The sequence below is a fragment of the Lonchura striata genome, chromosome 2 (assembly GCF_050655825.1).
Source record: "Lonchura striata isolate lonStrDom1 chromosome 2, ASM5065582v1, whole genome shotgun sequence".
Taxonomy (NCBI): Eukaryota; Metazoa; Chordata; class Aves; order Passeriformes; family Estrildidae; genus Lonchura; species Lonchura striata.
Genome location: NC_140704.1, coordinates 100086155 through 100104713, shown reverse-complemented (window position 1 = coordinate 100104713; position 18559 = coordinate 100086155). Strand labels below are relative to the sequence as shown.

At 33.9% G+C, this 18559-nt stretch overlaps 1 protein-coding gene across 2 annotated transcripts in view; it reads right to left on the bottom strand.

The window, feature by feature from the left end:
• Positions 1–11983: 11983 nt before the first annotated feature.
• Positions 11984–18559, bottom strand: part of NETO1 (neuropilin and tolloid like 1) — a 62723-nt gene continuing 56147 nt past the window's right edge. Inside the window, exons 8-11 of one of the 2 annotated variants that reach the window (XM_021530866.4) lie at positions 17786–17899; positions 14926–15484; positions 13732–13806; positions 11984–12509 (exon numbers count right to left, since the gene is read on the bottom strand). In XM_021530866.4, coding sequence (XP_021386541.1) covers positions 13746–13806; positions 14926–15484; positions 17786–17899 — 734 coding nt within the window. In that variant the 3' untranslated portion in view covers positions 11984–12509; positions 13732–13745. The remainder of the gene's footprint in view (positions 12510–13731; positions 13807–14925; positions 15485–17785; positions 17900–18559) is intronic. The other variant, XM_021530867.4, reaches the window with a different exon arrangement.

Genomic DNA, 18559 nt, shown 5'->3' with positions numbered 1-18559 from the left:
GATAAATCAATAAACAAGTCAATAATGAATTTCAAAGACAGTTTTGTCATTAGAAAACCTTGTAAGTTGCCAATAGTTTAATTCTTACATGGAGTGGGAATTGCCCCTCATGCATCTAATACCCTACACTCTGTAGTTTAGGTTTTAAAATAAAAAAAGTAGATTTAATTACACAATTAGAAATGTTTTACTGACATGGCACATCAATAGTTTGGATGGGATTTTACTTTCTCCCCTTCTATTCCCCTGCTGTTATTAAACCCAAGTAAAAATTTAAATTTTGCTTAATTTTAGATGCTCTAGAAAAGCATTCAGTTTCCATCTCACGTACACCAATATGCAGTGTGAATGCACCCAGAAAAGTGATAACTAGCATATTTTTGGCATTGCACATAAGGTCCAAATCAATACCTGTAGTGCAAAACCTTTACCTAGAGCAAAGTTAGGATTCTCAAATATTTGCCTGAATGGAGGGTAATATACCTTTGTTCTAGTATTAGCCAGGCAATGCTACTGGTACATACTCTGCCACCCAACAAGTTCATGGTCACCAGAACAAATCTGAAAGAAAATCAAGCCAGAGTCACACAGAATCATAGATTTTGTAAGAGACTTTCAGGATCATGTAATCTAGCCATCAGCCTTACACCACCATAATCACCCTTAAACCATATCCCTGAGTGAGAAACCTGGAGCACTTCCAGAGAGGGTGACTCCACAACCTCCCTGGACACCCTATTTCAATGGTTAATCATCATTCTCATTGATAAACATTTTTCTAACATCTAATTTGAACTCTCCCTGTACAACTTAAGGCCATTTCTTCATGTTCTTTTGATTAAAAAATGACAGAAGTCACTGACTCCCACCTCACCACAATCTCCTTTCAGCTAGTTTTAGAGACCAATGGGATCTCCCCTCAGCTTCCTCATTCCCTTTCTCTTTCCTTTCTTCTCTCCATCACTGAAACAGCTTCCTTCTTTGTATAGGAATAGACCAACATTCAAGAACATTTTAGAGGTGTTGCTTTGCCCACATCTCCTGCTTCAAGTCCTTATCTGAATCTTTACACCCTGGTATCACATTCCTTTTACCTGTATTGTTAGGGATAGCAACCAATGACACAAATTGGATCAAAAGGTCTTATCTTCAGTTGTCCCTGATGTTAGCACTGACCTGATAGATTTAAAAAGAATGAATGGATAAATATAATGAGGCTTCAGAAATTAATCCAACTATCAGAAGTAATAACCTTGTTTTCATAATGAACATTTTGTTAAATATAAAGGAGGTATATTTTTTCTGGAGAGAGTGATGAACAGGGATTCTTAATAACTAATATATTCTTTTCTTTTTTTTCTTTTTTAAATTAAAAGAGGAGAGAGAGAAAGTGTATGTTTGCTCTCATACCCCTTATTCATCATTTCATTTCCCAATTCATCCTCAAGCGAGCACATTTGGTAGCTTAAACCTCCACTGGAAGAAAAGAATATTATTCTTACTTTTTTCTCTTTTTATAAACCATCAAAACTAAAGCATATCCTGAAAAGTTTTAAAATAAAGCAGCTTCCCTTTACCTACACACAAAGGAACCCTTAATTAAAAGTTACAAAAGGACAGAAGAAAAAGCAATAACACAATATCAAAGAAAATGTGGACAAGAAGCAAACGTTCACCCTGAGATATTTAATATTTTAATTGGTTATCTGGAAGAAATAAGAAATTGCATGTTATGAGTCTGAATCTAACTTTATTAAATTCAGTGGCAAAAAGCCCAGTGAGTTCAATGGGGCCAAGATGAAGCTCTAATTGAATTAGAAACTGACTTCAGATAAAATATACTACCTTCTTCCCCTCATCTTCCCATTTTAGCAAAAAGAAATAAGAAAGATTTATTGAAATTCATCCCAGAGGCAGTCAATTGAGTTTGTTTTGAGCTGGATCAAAAGGAATAAGTATTCATGACGCGAGTATGTTTGACTATGAATTCATTTAAACAACAATACTGAACAGTGAACTTTCCAGTAGAACTGACTACCAAAGTGTTTAAAACCTGTCCTGCACTAAAACCTGAGGTGTTTAAAAGCTTGGAGACAAGCTAGATCTAGTTAAACACAAAAAATATGGAACTGTCCTCTGAAAAATAAGTGAAAATGCAAAATCAGTTGATAGGAAAAGACCCCTGTGTTTTTAATCCCCTCTGCCAGTTAGCATTTGCTGTAAGCTCAGATAAGGTGTAAGTTCACATAAGGAAGGGCCAACAAAGGAAAACTTCTCTCCCTTTTACTGTTTGCAAGATGACTTATCAGTGGTTACTGGTGAAGCAGCACCAATAATACACTAGAAAAAGAGCTCAGTTTCCCTTATCCAACACCCCTTCAGGCTCTTTTTCCTCCAAATGCTACTGGTTACTGCCACCCCTGTGACCTTGGACATCTGTCAGAGTGACTGTGCTGAGAGGAGGGGTGGCTGCTGTGTAAGGCATATGTTGTGAAGCATCTCTTCTTCTGTAGGGATTTGCTTCCAGCCCTCAGGAGGAGTACCCAAATTCTACTGGAACTGCAGAATTGAAACACGGAAAGACAGAACCAATATCAGAGACTGCCTTCAGCTGGAAGGTTTCAGATACTGTTACCTGAAGCTGTGAATTCAGCTTAATGGAAACTATTCTAAAACTAATTGCCTGTAAGCACAGCACTGTAGTTGTTCTTGCATAGTTCTCTGTTAAATTACTCATGTAAGAATTATTCCTTCTCTTTTTAAAGACAAACATTCATTAGATTAATAGGGAAAGTGAAAGGAGTAAAGAGGAGTCCCATTCCTTGGCCCACTGGTTAGATGCCATTTTCTTTCATGTGGCAGGCTAAGCTTGAAACTTTCCAGATCAGAGTTTTATGAAAATGAATGCAGATGAACAACTACCTGCTAATAAATTAGAAGAATGTCAGACAGCCTTAATCTGCCTCTCATGTTTTCAGGTTTTGTTTGTTTGGTTGGTTTTTTCTTGGTTTTTGTGGGGTTTTTTTGTTTGGTTGGGTTTTTTTGATGACAGGAAAAGACACCCTTTTACAGCAGTGGGACTTTATTTACAGTACTTTTGTTTCTGATGGGCTGAAGAGTTTAAAAACTTTTAAAGTTTTTCAGATGAGGCTGTTTCCTTCTCAACTCTCCCAGCAGTGGCACAGGCTTGAGTCTGTTGTGCTTAAGCCAGAAAAGGTTAAACTTTACAAGTTTTCAACCAAGATTCAGCTTTAAGACATTAAATACCTTTGACTAATATTCATGAAGAGAGATTTAAAGACACAGAAACCAATAGCAAAATGCAAATAAATTTAGGATGGAGTTTCCTTAGTCATGAGCTGGTTGAACAGATATTTCCTAAACATCGTGACATTTCAGCTGTATCTTTTTTTCCCCCAGAATAGAGCAGCTTCAGAAAGTAAACTGATAAGTCTTTAAATAAATTGAAAGACATTATGTAATGCCAAGTATAAAATATTCTGGAAACAGTTTAAAGCCTTCCTTTGTATTTCTCTGTCCAGCTTTGTGTAATATCAGTCCAAATACTTGAGGCATTAGCATGGGCACATTTGCAGTTTTCAGCAAGTTGATGACTGCTTATTGCTCTCTGGGGATATACAAGCTCCTGTAATAGAGTATCCATGTACCTGGGAGAGATGCATTCTAAGTGATGCCACATCAGAATATTGATAGCATATGTCAGCACAAGCACCACATTTTAGCAAATTAGTCAGTATTAAACTCCACAATATGCATGACTTGGAGTGGGGAGAGATTAATGACTTTTGTTCAAACTTGAGCTTTCTGCAGATTTTTTAATCTAGAATGAATTTCCTGCTGAAACCAACAAAGGTAAAATGATATTCTCATTTCATGTTTATTGGATTTATGAATTTTATGAAACTTCAATAACAATCTTGGAGAAGGCTTGCATAAGCATCATCCTTGCGTGTTATGATTGAAAGGCTATATCAGCACTGAATTCTCCCCAAACAATACATTACCCAAGCAGTAGATGCAGAGATAAGCATTACTATTATTATGAAAGAAAAAAAATCTGCTTTATGCCTTTGCTCTCCCTTTCTCCTTCACAATGTTTGCTATTATTGTAGAAATCAGCATATGAAAAAGAACAAAGGAAAGCTTTTTAGAGGTGATCTGTACTGCCTTCTCTCTAAAATGTTCTTTCCTAGGGTTCTGTGGATTGCATCCTTCAATGTGACATTATAAAACATCATTGTATTTTTCCCATTTTTCAAGCAATGCTCTATGATTACAGTACTGACTTGATGTCATAGCTATGTATATTTTTTCTAGGCTCAAGAGGCATTCCATATTCTAGTTCCTGTGATCTGTATATGATCTATATATGATCTACAAAATAAGTGAAGTAGTGGAAATTGTTGAAACTGTGTTTCTAACACCTTTAAACAGCTTTTAGGAATGTAGAGTCCTTAAATATCAGAAATAGATTAAGACAAATTAATTGTTAGCAGACAATGCCTGATCCAGGTCTAAAAACAATTTCCATAAACTCATTAGAGAATTTGCAAATTATTCCAAAGGAACAGAAGGGGCTCTGCTCCATATTATGCTGTACATTAACTTTAGGCACTAGTCTACTATTATTTATTTACTTACCACTGCTAGGGTTTTGCTTTCTTTTTTTTCCTTATCATTCTCCTTTGATTTCCACTTTCTCCTCAATAAGCTTTGAAATTGAAGACAAGGACTGTTTTCACATAGCAAAAATACAACCCATGAATTGAAATGTTGGGGTTTTTTCCCACCTAGCAGTAGAAGGCACCACGTGGCTCTAGTACTCAGATTGTTCTTCTCATTGAGAAAATGGATTAATAATCTGCTGATGAAAAGTTTTTCTTCTTTCTTCTGACACGGCTGGTATTCAGCACTGACAAAAGTCAGCTTCAAACTGGATAGCAGATCCTGAGAGGCTGGAGAGCTTTGAAATGTTAATAAATGTCAAGGGGTGAGGTAAGATAACAAAATTTAAATCTTCAGAACTTCATTCTCAAATTAAATGTCTGAGCCATGGCATAAAATAAGAAACATTTGATAGGTGTTTATCAGCAAAGAGGTTTCAAGAATGCTAAAGAAAATACAGACAGAGTGATAGAACATATTTTAAATTAAATTAGCTACCCTCTAACTTCTACTTTAATTTGGTAAAATGTAAAGACAAATAAAAGGCAATACAGCTACATAGTTAAAGGTTAATTGAAGCAATTTTTTCATCACCCACTAACTTCTGCTATTACTGTCATATCTGGAGGTGGGTTTTGTAGTCCTAACAAAAACAAGAGGTCTGTCACAAAAAGCCTTCTGAATTATCAGCTCATTTAGTGACACCAGCAGCAGAGGGTGCTGAGTTTCAGAGGCTGGATGACAAGATTCTGATTCAGGAGCTCTGAGAGAGAAATTTCCTATTTAATTAATTTCCAGTTTAATTAATTGGCTATTATGTCCTCGGTATGTCACAGCTTTAAATCATATGCCTTATAGTAAGGAAACCAGAGGGACTAAAATTTTGCAGTATTTCAAGGTGTATTTACTAGGTTCAGAATCACACACCATACTTCTGAATACTTTCACTACCATGATCTACTTCTGTTCCTTCTTAAATATTGCATCTTATACCTCCCATTTAAATGGATTGTTCATTACTATGCAGAGATTGTATAGAAAACAGCTTCTTGAAAATATGTTTGATTAATACTGAGACACAAGAAGCACTCGTTTTCTCAAAGCATTGAAAAAGTTTCTAAATGTTCTCTTACTTTTTACTCCATAAATTCCAAACAGATGTGTGTTTAAAACTTGATGCTGTATAAAGCTTATATCCCTCTTGAGATTTCCATAAAAATTTATGCCTGTTGAGATTTCTCTTTTGATCAAATCCAATTGAATAATAAAATCTTAGAACTCTAAAGCTGTCCAGAACTTCTAGAGTAATCTCCTATTTTAATTTTTATGCATCTGCAATCTAATAATTTTTAGCAGCACATTGTGATCCAGATAAACTCTAATGACATTTGATAGACTTTTTATAAATCTGTATGCTATATGCCAGCACAGGAAATATTTTTTCTTTTTGAGTCCCTGTAAACTCCTGAATTGCAAAAGAGATGCTACTCTGATAGTCACATAAAGGCTACAAAGTTTGTATCACAAAAGGGAGGAGTAAAACTAAGAATTCTAGCTGAATGAAAGGGAAAAAAATCCCAGATCTGAAAATTGTAGCATATTTAATAATAATGTCATAAAATCCTTGCTGCCTTCTGCTATGAACTCTAAGTTTTCTATGTTAACATCACTCTCTTCTTCAATCATCAAAGAAATGGTGATATTAACACATGGAGATGTCATGTTGACATTTTCAAAATGTAGGATTTAAATTATTTCTAGTGAAACAATATTTGCCTAGATTAGTGTAGACTTTTTACCAAGATACTAAAAGCTAACAAGATACTTTATATCACTGAAGTTATTCTCAAATGACAGCAAAGGTCTCTGGGCCTGGATCTTGGCCATGAAACTTAGATAACAGTTCAAGAAATTCTTCCTGCAGGCAGAGCTGTAATGTAGTGTTTCATTACTAAAGTGGTGCCAGATATGCTCAGAATATCAAACAAAATCACCCCATGGGTGTTTTCTGCACCAAAACTAGTCAGTAGAATGTGGGAGTGAAAATGTTGGAAAGAAGTTAAAAATGTCTTCCATTTGGCAAGGAAAACTCAAAATGCAGAGGCTTGTCTCTGAAAAAAAAGAAAAGCAGTAATTCTTTCTGACCAGCAAAATCAGTTGTGCTTAAAGTAAAGGATGTCAGCACCTTACAGATTTTTAAATGTTAGATTTTAATTTTAAAATTGTATAAAAATATAAAATCACTCATATTCCTGAGCTGAACTTTATCTTATGATAATATGAAATTTATTTAAAAAATGAAGTCTAGGATTGAGCTTGTGTAATAACCAAGGGTTCAAATGTAACTTCTGAAAATATTATTGTTGTTTTGATCATTGGGAAAATATGCTTTCTTTAGAATTCTAGTGTTCTCTTTCATTGTTTTACTTCTCTTTTCAAATTTACATGGATCACCTAAGTATAGAGCATTGAATTTTCTTTAAATTTCTGATTTTTAAAACAAAGGGAAAGAGTAGACAACTTGTGTTGAAAACTCCTCTAGCACTGACAAATGAGAATGAAACTCTCCTTCACCAGTACAAATAATATTTTTGGCTTCATTAAAGATGGAAATCACTTACAACAAACTGATTTTTCTTCACTAAAACTTTCACTGAACTCAGAAAAAAAGCAGGACCTAGAAGGAGGATGTGACTAAAGCATGAATCAGACACTGCAGTTTTACAAGTAAAATCTCAGATGAAAGTTGTTTTCATTTAGTGATGCAGTTGATCCAACTGAATGGTTCATTTAACCAGATACATTTATCTAGCATCTCTGCAAAAAAATGCACTTTTTTTCACAATAGCTGCAGCAAGAACCACAAGTATTTTCACATCCAACTAAACTAAAGTGATTTGTTTCTTTTAAAGCCACCATTTTTTAAAGTTGTTAAATCTGTCTGTTATGTACCTTTCTGGAGGACTGACTGAAGAATGAAAACTTAAAAGATCTAAATAACTAGATGTTACAAAGGCTGCATGTAGCAGCACAAGACTACCCTCATATGCCCAGTATGTCATTGTCTGCCTACATTTATGCAAGAAGTTTTTAAGTCCTTCCAGAGGTCTGAATAGAATTGGTACTCACAGTTGTAGCATCCTTCTCCTTGGGACGAGGAAGGTTTCAACTACAGTTTCCTTTAACTAAGAATGGAGATGAAATGCTGCTGCAGAGTGTTGGTCAGGACTGTTACTTTAGTAAAGAAATCTAAGCAGTCTTGTTCTTTCCATTTTTCATCATGGGCTTCTTAATTTGTCTCTCTTCTCCCAACTAGGATTCATTACTTGAAGGAGACAGCAGCTTCCCTTTTTTTCCCATATTGACCTTGTTTGGAGATTGTGGATCAGCACAATTCCTTTTCCTGGGAAAGAAAATGGATGGAAGCAGCAACTCCTGCTTCTTCTGGTAGGTGATGTTCTTACCTTGCTGTTCTTACCTTACCTCTGCCACACCATTGGCAGGTGTTTGCCAGGCTGTGCACTATTTTAATAATTATGTGAAGGAGGATAGGACAAGAATTTATGTTGTATGGAGATACATACTAATATAAATGCAGCACAGAAGAAAACTTAGAGGTGCTGGACATGGTTTGACAATGGTGTAAACTGGGAGAATTAGAATGGTGGATGAACACTGAGGTATGGATATCACAGGAGTGTTCATGCCAACACATGGAGGTAGACAGCCCAGACAACACTGATACACAGTCATTAAAACTCAGACCCAGTATGCCCAGTATTCCCTAATGAGCCCATCCTCCTGTCCATTCCAGTGCACCTCCACAGCTTTTCTTGTTTTACATACATTGAGAATGATTAGGATATGCTGAGATCTCAGGTTTTCATTTTGCCATTTATAGGCAAGGTATGATTAAGACATCTCTAAAATGACAGATGGGAAAGAGGTGGTGGATTCAAGGGTAACACAAAGGCAGGGAGCTGGTAGGAATTCAGTATTTTCAGTGAATTTTGAGGTAAGACAGGAACAGAGCAATACTCAAACTACTCACTGTGGACAGAAATGAAAGGCAGCAAGTGATAAAGATGTAAAGTGATCATCAAAGAGTAAAGAGAGATGATCCTAAGGTAATGATGATGAGCAGTGGAGATGTGAATGTAAGACTTCACATCAAGTGCTGAGCCACAAATAAGGAAATATTTTCAGATCAGATATAGACTTCTATCTTCAAAACAGTTTTGAATGGTGCAGCTTTTGGCCTTTGTATATGCCTTAGTACTTCAGCTCTGCTCCCTCATCTGAAATATCTTTGTAGTATCAGGGAGATTCACACATAAAGTAAAAGACACACACACAAAAAAATTTGTTTGTAGGACATTGTTCTGTGAAGTATCCTGTCTTTCAAGGTTGGACATGAACAGAATGCTTTTATTTGGTGGTTAAAGAAATTATCAGTCATAAAAATGTTTGCAAATATGGGAATAGGTATTAGCAAAAGTCCTTTATAATCTTCTTCTAATTATACTACCTTTCTGTGTTTCTTTTCTTTGTCTAATTTTTTTGAGGGGTGTGGGAGGGTGTGGGGGCTAACAATTTCTCTTTAACAAGAAACCTTCCTACTTTCTCTTATTGCCTCTCGCAGGCTACATTGTTTATAGGTTCAAGAAAATGTCTCCAGCATAAAAATTGAAGGATAAGATGGTAACATTTATCAGAGACTTTTTTTCCCCAACCTGTTTTTAGAATTGTGAAGATAGAAAAAGTTTAAATGAGGATGATTTACAATATTAACTTTCTGAGTTTTTTAAATGATGCTGCAGAGAGTCCTTGGTAAATTGCAAAGGCCATATTTCCCAGAGCAGAGAAAAAAGGTTGGGTGTGGCTGTTCAACTATCATGCAAAAATAAAAGTATATCCATCACACTACATTTATGGAGGGAAAAAAATAAAAAGACCACAAAACTATAAATAATATTTCAATGTACTATGATAAGAAAACCTCATTTTTAAAATATATGTAAGAAACAACCATACTGTCAACATAGTTGTAAATCACCCTCATTACACCAAACAAAAAAATTATCTAGTAAATATAATTCTTAGTTTTAGTTTACGGCAAACATGAGGTAAAATGCATGAAGCTAGGACTAGCAGTTCAGCTAATCAGTAATTTACTGTTTTATACAATATTAACACATACAGATGCCTAAATTTAACCCAAACTTCCTTTCCATAAAATTTAAAGCTTGTTTGAACTTCCTTCTGGTTTTAAACATGTGGATTCATAGTAATTAAAAATACTGATAGAAAAAGAAAACTGCTTTCTTATACTTTGAGTTTCATAGATCACATTAAGATATCCTACTATTGTGTGATAAGAAGCAAATATTATCTTTATTGTTTGTGGTATAGTGGACTTGGCTATTATTCACACTGACTATACAAAGAATTCAATTACTTGAAATTAAATATTTTAATTATAGTATTTTATCTGTGTTTGAATTATTTTTAAAAAATATTTTAATAGATACAATTTGACCTTGTTACTCCACTATACCTGTATTTTGTAATTACAATGTTTTTTGTTTAAGGGTATACCTAGATATTAAACACTATGTTTCTAAAGGAGTTTCCAGGATCAAGCATTTACATTCTCACTTTGCTTGACTTGTTCAGTTTACACAGCATTTTATGTTTCTCCCTCCTTTCTCTGTGACACAATTAGAGATTTTTAAAAGAAAACAAGGATGTGCATGCAGTATAATTATTAATATCCATGTCTTCTCCGGTTCAGTTCTTTCAGTTAGCACTTCATTGGAAAAATCTTAAAATTAGATTTGTTATGTACTTTCTAGGAGGGACTGGTCAAACTCCATGTTACAGTGGGATTTAGGCACTTAGTTATAATTATACAGTGACTTTAATAAACAAGTTCAGCATTTTTCTGTGTGAACAATATAATTCATTCAAAGCTAAATTTAAATTTAGATTTTTCCTTATTTTATCCACTATATCCAATACTAAATATCTATAAATATACATACAAGTGTCTGCATGTATATACATTTCATTTAGCAAATCTTGAATTCTTCCTTCATTTTATAATGGATGCATGGGTGCATCCATTTTAAGCATGGATGTGGCAAATATCTTAACATCTACTTAAAAAAAGGATGATGAGCTAGGACTTGGAAAGGTTAAGGAAAAAAAAGTCATAAATCACATGAACTTGTGAAGAGCTCCTGATCTGGAAATGAACTTTTAGTGCATACTGCAAACCCATGTAACTGAGGGGTGACTCAATGACTCTCAATGACTGCAGAAGATAAGAGGACTGCTTTTGCAGCTAATATGTGAGACAAACAAATTATTCAAGCTAAAAAAAATAGTTGCACAATACATTGTAAATATAAAAGTAGTCAAGTACCTGTAACCCTTCTTCTCAAGTCACTATTATGTCACAGTTGTAGAAATCAGATTTTCTGTATTTTTAATTATGCAAATTATATATTATATATTTAAATAGCTCATATAGATCACCTTATATTTTTATGTCAGTCTTTTAGTTTTTCTTTTTTCTCATGTTCGTATAGTTTAGGAACATAGATGGAATTATTTACACTTTTTCTAATAAATCTAGCAACATTTTTCTGCAGAAAAACCTAACTACCATGAATGACACAAGATGATTCAGAAGGAGCTGAGATTTGTTTTGGGAGAGAACTTGAAAGATACACTTCAAATAGATAATGAAACTGTGATTTTATGCATGGTTATTGAGTTCTTAAATGAGGAGGCTTTCAACTTTACATAATAGTGGCTCTTCAACCTATAGTAATTCCTTGAAAATTTAACCTCTCAAAATTTGATTTTGGTATTGGTTATTAATACTTACAGCTTGAATTACAAACATATTTTTACCTTGCATAAGGAAAAGGTCTATGTCTGTATTTCTAAAGTTGGAACCATAAGATTTGTATAGCAAATAAAAATCTGCTACTCTCCTGGACAGAAGTAAACTTCCTAACTATTGCCATGGAAATAAATTAGTTAAGAATACAGAATGGAATACACAGATTATCACAAACCTTTTAATTGAAATTAGGGGACCAACCCATTATTAATTAATTTAAATCTTAAAAAATTAAGATCTGTTGGGTAATTGAGGGATGAGAGGCAGTTGATTCTCTGCTATATCTGTGTTTCAAATTCCTAGAAACTACATTTTGAGCTTAATCTCCTGAATTACACAAAATTGGTAAATTAGGTAAAAGAAAACATTGCATTAAACTCAAGGTACGAAATTATTATACATTGTTTTATGTATTTTTATATAAAAGTTACAAGTAGCAAGCATATGACACAGAAATGGAACAGTAACAGCAATAACTGTGAATGCATGCTTTTTACAATGTATCTAATAAAGGGATTTTTGCCAACTCAAATATTCAGTAACATTCATGCAGATTAATTTCTCAATGTCAAATTCAGTCATATTGCTAGATGCTTATCCAACAAACGTTTCTATTGAAGTGATTATGAATGGCTAAATACCTGATTTCAATAAATTGTTCCTGAAATTGGGAATTTTACTTGCAACAAAAAGAAGAGAGAAAAACAAAAAGAGAAATGACTGATAAGCATAATAACCAAAGTCTTATTGCCTTCTAGTAATTTTACTCAACACTGCTGAATTATTTCATGATAAGAGAATAGCTGGTCAGAGTCCATAAAACCTCTAGCTGGTGTTTCCAAGGACGATAGTTTCATATTTCATTGTAGCATGTTCAAAATCACCCAGGAGCGCACTATTCTCAAGCAGTCTATATAATGAAAACAACGTACATATAACAAAAGTTCAATGTAAATCTTCTTCTATATATCACACAACATACAAGTAAATAACAGACATAAAACAGGTCAGCTTAAAGAAAACTATGACTTAAAAAAATTAAAATAAATAAAAGGACAGTCTCAGGAACTAATTTCTTCCTCAAGTTTTCAACAAATTTCCAAACACTAAGAAGCACTTTGTGGCCAGATTACAAAAGAAATATATTTTTGTGCAATGGGAATATCTTGACAAGGAAGTAAGATATGTCTATATTCCTTAGGTTTGCATAAAGGCAATTAAATTAAGTTGGATAATTGTCCACTCTCTTTCAGAGAGTTGAGATCGTTCATTATAGATTTTTCCATCCAGAGTTTGCATGTCTGCATGAATAGTTGTCTGAAATTAAAACTAAGTTAAAATATGTTCTTTCTGAGGAAAAAAAAAAAAAAAAAGCAGAAAAATATTTACTTAAACTATCTCCAGGCAATAATACCATTAATGGATTATTTAACTATAAAATTGCTTTATACATATATACACATAAAAACATATATACACATATCTATGCTTATATATACACATATATAAAACTGATAGACTAGCAGCTATCTATAAATCCAATACAAATATCTGAGATTATGTTTATTAATTGCTGATAAAAATTATGCAAAATGAAAAGTCTCGGTTAATACTCCAAAAAGTAAGTTTAATTTGAAAACATTAATCCTAGTGCTACAGAATACTAAATTTATCAATACTAACACACACTCTTTCCCCAAAAATTCACAAGATTGGATGAAAAAAATTAACTGAAAACACATAGTTCCACATCTTACTGATTTGAATTAAATTGCCAAGTTTTACATTCTATTTCACATGCTGAGGCTCTAACTTTTATTTCTGTAAATATAAATAAATAAATAAATAAATGAAATGCAAGAGCCATGCAAAGCACATGACTTCATAATGCAGTTGGAATGAAGATAGTTTTTGCTATGGGCTGACTGTAATTCTGTCAAGAATAAGAAATTGACAGATTTTGCTTAGTTTGCAATGCTAAAGTGATCATCTGGCTTTCAGTTTTTTAACATTCAAACCCGTTTCCATACAAGATGACATACAATTTGAGACCTAATACTCTTTTTAGCAATATAACAAATAAAATGGAAAGCAACAGATGGTTCAATTGCTGTATAGGTATGTTTACTTACCTCAGGTTTTTCTCTTAGACCCTAGTTGTGTTGTACTCAGACTCATGTTTGCTTAGAGACCCAATGAGGCAGAACCTGGAATGTTATGGCTATTTCATTCAAAATAATAGAAAATTTCTTTTTCATAGAAAGAAGAAATATATGCATATAGATACTTTATAAACAGTACACTTTGATAATCTGATTGATATTCATGAAGTAATTTACATAGACATGCAATTGGATTAAAATGACAAAATAACTTTTTTTTTTTAAGAGAAAGAAATGCCTTAATGTGCAAAGAAAATATGGAGGTCATGTAAGCAATAACAAGAAATGCATAAATAATGCATGCAAGAGAAAGCACAAATATATTAAAAAAGGGTTATGTGTTCTTTTTCAAATAAATTGTTCATAAATTTTTTGGTTTTCTTTTTCTTTTACTTGTAAACTTTTGATCATATTTACAGTGATTCAAAGTGCAATATACAGAAGAAATAGCTCTTTTATTAAAAATATTATGCTTGATTTTTTTTAATTGATAAGAAATATTAGCTTTGAATTCATTTTAATATATAAATATATATGTGTTCATTATGTTGTCATATTTGACAAATCAAAACACTGTGATCAATAATGGAAGAGATATAGTAAAGTTTTGGGAATAGTACCATGCATTATATAAAAGGTAATGTTCCATGAGGAAAGTGGTTTCCTAACCCCAGGACTCTGTTCCTCATTTTTGTGTCATGCATCAAAATGGATATATGTATCTTTTATTTATTGATGAATTTGTTTAGAGATGGTTAGACCAATAGTGGATGATATTCAAGGCCACCTCTGTTACAGCGAAACCACATGTATGCAGCTATTGCAAAAATCTAAATTCACACAATCTTCTTTGGTTTTTAAAAATTGCACCTGTTCCCTGTTGACCTATGTGTGTATGCATGTAGGTATATGTAAAGCAGTAAAAGAAAAAGAAAAAAAGAAATTAGAAAAGTAAAACAGAAATACAAGATCCCTCAGGAAAGAAGAGCAGAAACGAGAGAGACAGAAAAAGAGATAATGTAATGGCATGTGCTATCGGGAAACAGAAATTTAAAGAATAAATAAAGAAGAAATAAAATATGTCTTTACTGAACAAAGAGTGAATATGTTTGGGCAATCAAGTCTTTACACAATAGTCTTCATCAAAAATCTATTGATACTGACCGCTGAACAGCTTTATCATGTCTGGACAGCCTGTGACTTGTGGTTGGCACCTCTTCAATTTCATCTATCTCGCACGCATCAGCAGCATCTTGTGAGTAGCTATGCTTCATGACAAGGATATTTCTCCTGTTCATGGGCTGAACAAGTGGTTTTACAGGCTGGGGTTGTATTTCTGTCAAGACAGAAGCATCTCTTGTGCTGAGGTTACTACGGCTGCCCTTAATACTAGACACTTGTGATCCACAGTGATGGTCATGAATGCATTTTGAAGAGGATCTCCGCAGTTTATGATAATTTTCAAAGTCATCTGCAACGTCAGCAAGGTCAGCTGTAGTCCCTGTCCCTCTAAGGGTGCATAATTCATAATGAGGAGGCTCAAACACCTCCTGGAATACTGTTTGATCAAAGTCTGTTTTCCTTTGGACAAATTTTTTACGAGGCTGCTTGATCTGTACTATAATAGAGATAACAATGAGGATGATCACAATGCAAGAAGTCACCCCAATTATAGTCCCACTGGTATTGGTAAGTTGGTCCAATAGGTTTGCTTTTCTTTTTTCTGTGTGATAGGGAATAAAAAAAACAACAAACAAACAAACAAGCACAGCATTAATTGCAGTTCGAAAATAAAAATAGCTATGATGGGTTCACAGATTACTACAAGGCTGAGCCTAGTCTACTTCTAAGTTCACGTAATCAATCTCACCAACAAAAAGAAAAGAGGAAGATATCAGATATTTGTGAAAGACAAAGAAGCAACACACAAATAATTTGTGTGCCTATTCATTTGGAAATTTATTTATTCAGGGTATATTGCAAGTTTAATTAAAAAAAATAATTATTTTAATTTTTTATAAAAAACAATGACCATAACAAACAGATGGCTTCAGTGTCACCTCTGAACTTCATTTGGCTGCTAAAGCCCCTAAGACTTTTACAGATGTTCTCTTCATTATTTTCTCTCTCCCAGTAAATTTATGCAGCTAGGACATTAGGTCCTATGAAAGAACAAGATTTTACAGGATTTAAGATCTAGTATTTGTTAGCTGAGTGGGAATTTCAACAGCATTCAATGAAAAAGCTAAATCAGGAGAAAATAGAAAAGTTATTAACATTTAGATTTCAGAAAGGAAAAAACCATAAATTTGTGCAACATATTTCTGCTTTTTTTCCCCCCTATTAATTACCAAAACCTTTCTAAACAGACATAAAAATCCAAAAGCTGATCATACCTACTACTCTTTACTCAGGAGCCTCTAATAAATTAGTCAGCAAATTCTGTGTAGTGAATAAAGCAGAAAAATGCAATAAAATAATAAAATAAAAACAGTTTCTCCCACATCTTGTGCATCTTTGTCTGTGGTTTTCACAAGGCTGCAGGCACAATATGGTAACTGAGCCTTGTAGAAATTCAAGTTGAAAGTGTTTGCATCAGTCTCTCTCAGGCATAGCAAGACACCTGTGGTTCAGTTTCAACACCCAGTTTAGTGTAATTTTCCCTGGCTACCTAAAACATATAGAAGGAATTAAGAAAAAGCCTTTGAAATTGAAGTTATTGGCACCAAAATGGTAACATTCATCTCTTCAAAATATCCTAGTTACCAAAACTTAACTCTTCAGTAGATCATTGTCTAAGCTTGTAGATTCACTCTATTTCTCTATTTGACTGACACAGACTCTGGAGAAAAAGCAGAGTTAGAAAAAGAAACACTGCAGAAAACATTTTTGCTGGAATCAGCAAACCTCCTTTTTGCAGTCAGAAAAACACGGGAGGATAAATGCACAAAACCTGGTAAAAGATACTTGACAGAGGAAACATGAAAATCATTCCCGAAATTCAAGAGTGATTAAGGTTTTCTGTTTTCCTCTGTTGTGAAGAACAAGAGAATGAATAATCATTTCCCAATTGTCTGTTTAGTTTCCCTGAAGAATATTATGCTATGCCACAGTTTGGCTCTCTTCTTTTGAAGTATATGATTTCATTTTTGTTTTACCATATTGCACTGCTTGTCAGGATTTTACAGGCTTCAGTAGACTAATGGGCTGACTGCTAATCCACTTCATTCTGAATTTTTTTCTTGATTGGTTCCTAAATTTGACATATCCCATGCTTTTAGGAACAAATCTGCAGTAAGGGGGAGACGGGGGTATAAGACAGAAGTGAACTGTCTCCCTAGCCTGCAATGTAAGTTTGTCAAGCTCTTTTCCCTGAAGACTACACAGATACTGTTTTGGGGCTTGTTTGGTTGGTTTTTGTAACAGAGCCACAGAAATATTTAGAAAACATTGTCAGTACATGGGTAGGATACATCACTACCTACCTATGAAATAAATACTACCTCTGATTTCCAGATGTAACATTTATAAGCTTGTTCCTTGCACTTCAATTTCACTTGATTATAGGTAGATTTGGTTGCTTCCTTACAGTGTTAATTCTACCTTCCTTTATAAGACTACCTGGGCTAATATGGGCATATCATGCAGCTAAAAGACATCTGCTACTTATATTTACTCCATTACAAAGGTAACTATGGCAAAGGAACCAAAGTATTACACTTAATTATACTTTAAATTGTATGGAAAGCAGAGACCAAATGATAAGAAAGCCTTCCAGAAGTGCATAAACAGACAGCAGGATACAACCAATGCAACACCAGAGCAAAAAAAATTAAAACACTGAAAGTAAAATCCGCCGTCATTTTTTTACTTTCCTTCATTTTCTCTGTTCTTTAATGTCTTCTCTCCCTGAAAACTCTTCCTGAGTTTTCACCTATTTGGCACATACTTAGCAAGAAAATGAGTATTATATGCTGTATCTCATGCAGTGCAAATGACAACATATTTCAATTCTACATGTTACCTTTGCAGTGGTTTTCATCCCAGGGATACACACAGTTCTGGAGTCCATTGCAGACCAATGTATTATTTATACACATATTACTGTGGCAAAAGAATGTGTTGGCTTCACAAGGGGCTAAAAATGAGAGAAATTATAAATTATATTAAATTAGCAAATCATTCAGCTCTCCTCTACAAACACATCTAGGAGTGGACATGTATTCTATAACAGGACAAAGCTATGCAACGTGTGTTTCTTGTGTATATTAAATATTTGACATGCAGCATGGCGAGCACTCAAGTCACAGACTGTTTATTATTCTGTGGCAAGACGTTCTGAGTTTCATCTAAAATGACTGAACCTTCCCCTAGTATGACTCTCCTGGATGTAGTGGGTTGGATTCCAAACACTGTTGGGAATTACCAATGTGCTATCAACAGTTTAACCACAGATCCAAAACATATCACTTTATAGGCTGCTACAAAAATAATTAACTGTATCCCGGATTGATACAATGAATGACAGATAACGTTTTTTAAAGTTTTTGCTGAAACCTCAATTTTATAAGAAAATTTGCGTGACTCAAAGAAGATGTGTACTTGATGGTACATATCAACGGTGTCTGACCATTTATACACAGAGAAAGTAAAATTATTCTAAAATTCTTTTAGTCATAAAAAAGGCTACATAAAAAAAACATCCTTTTGATCATGAGTATGAAGTTAAAGAAGCACAATAGTCTTCAGTGTTCCTGAAGCTCATAACCTAGAAGAATCATGCAGATTAAAGCTGCAG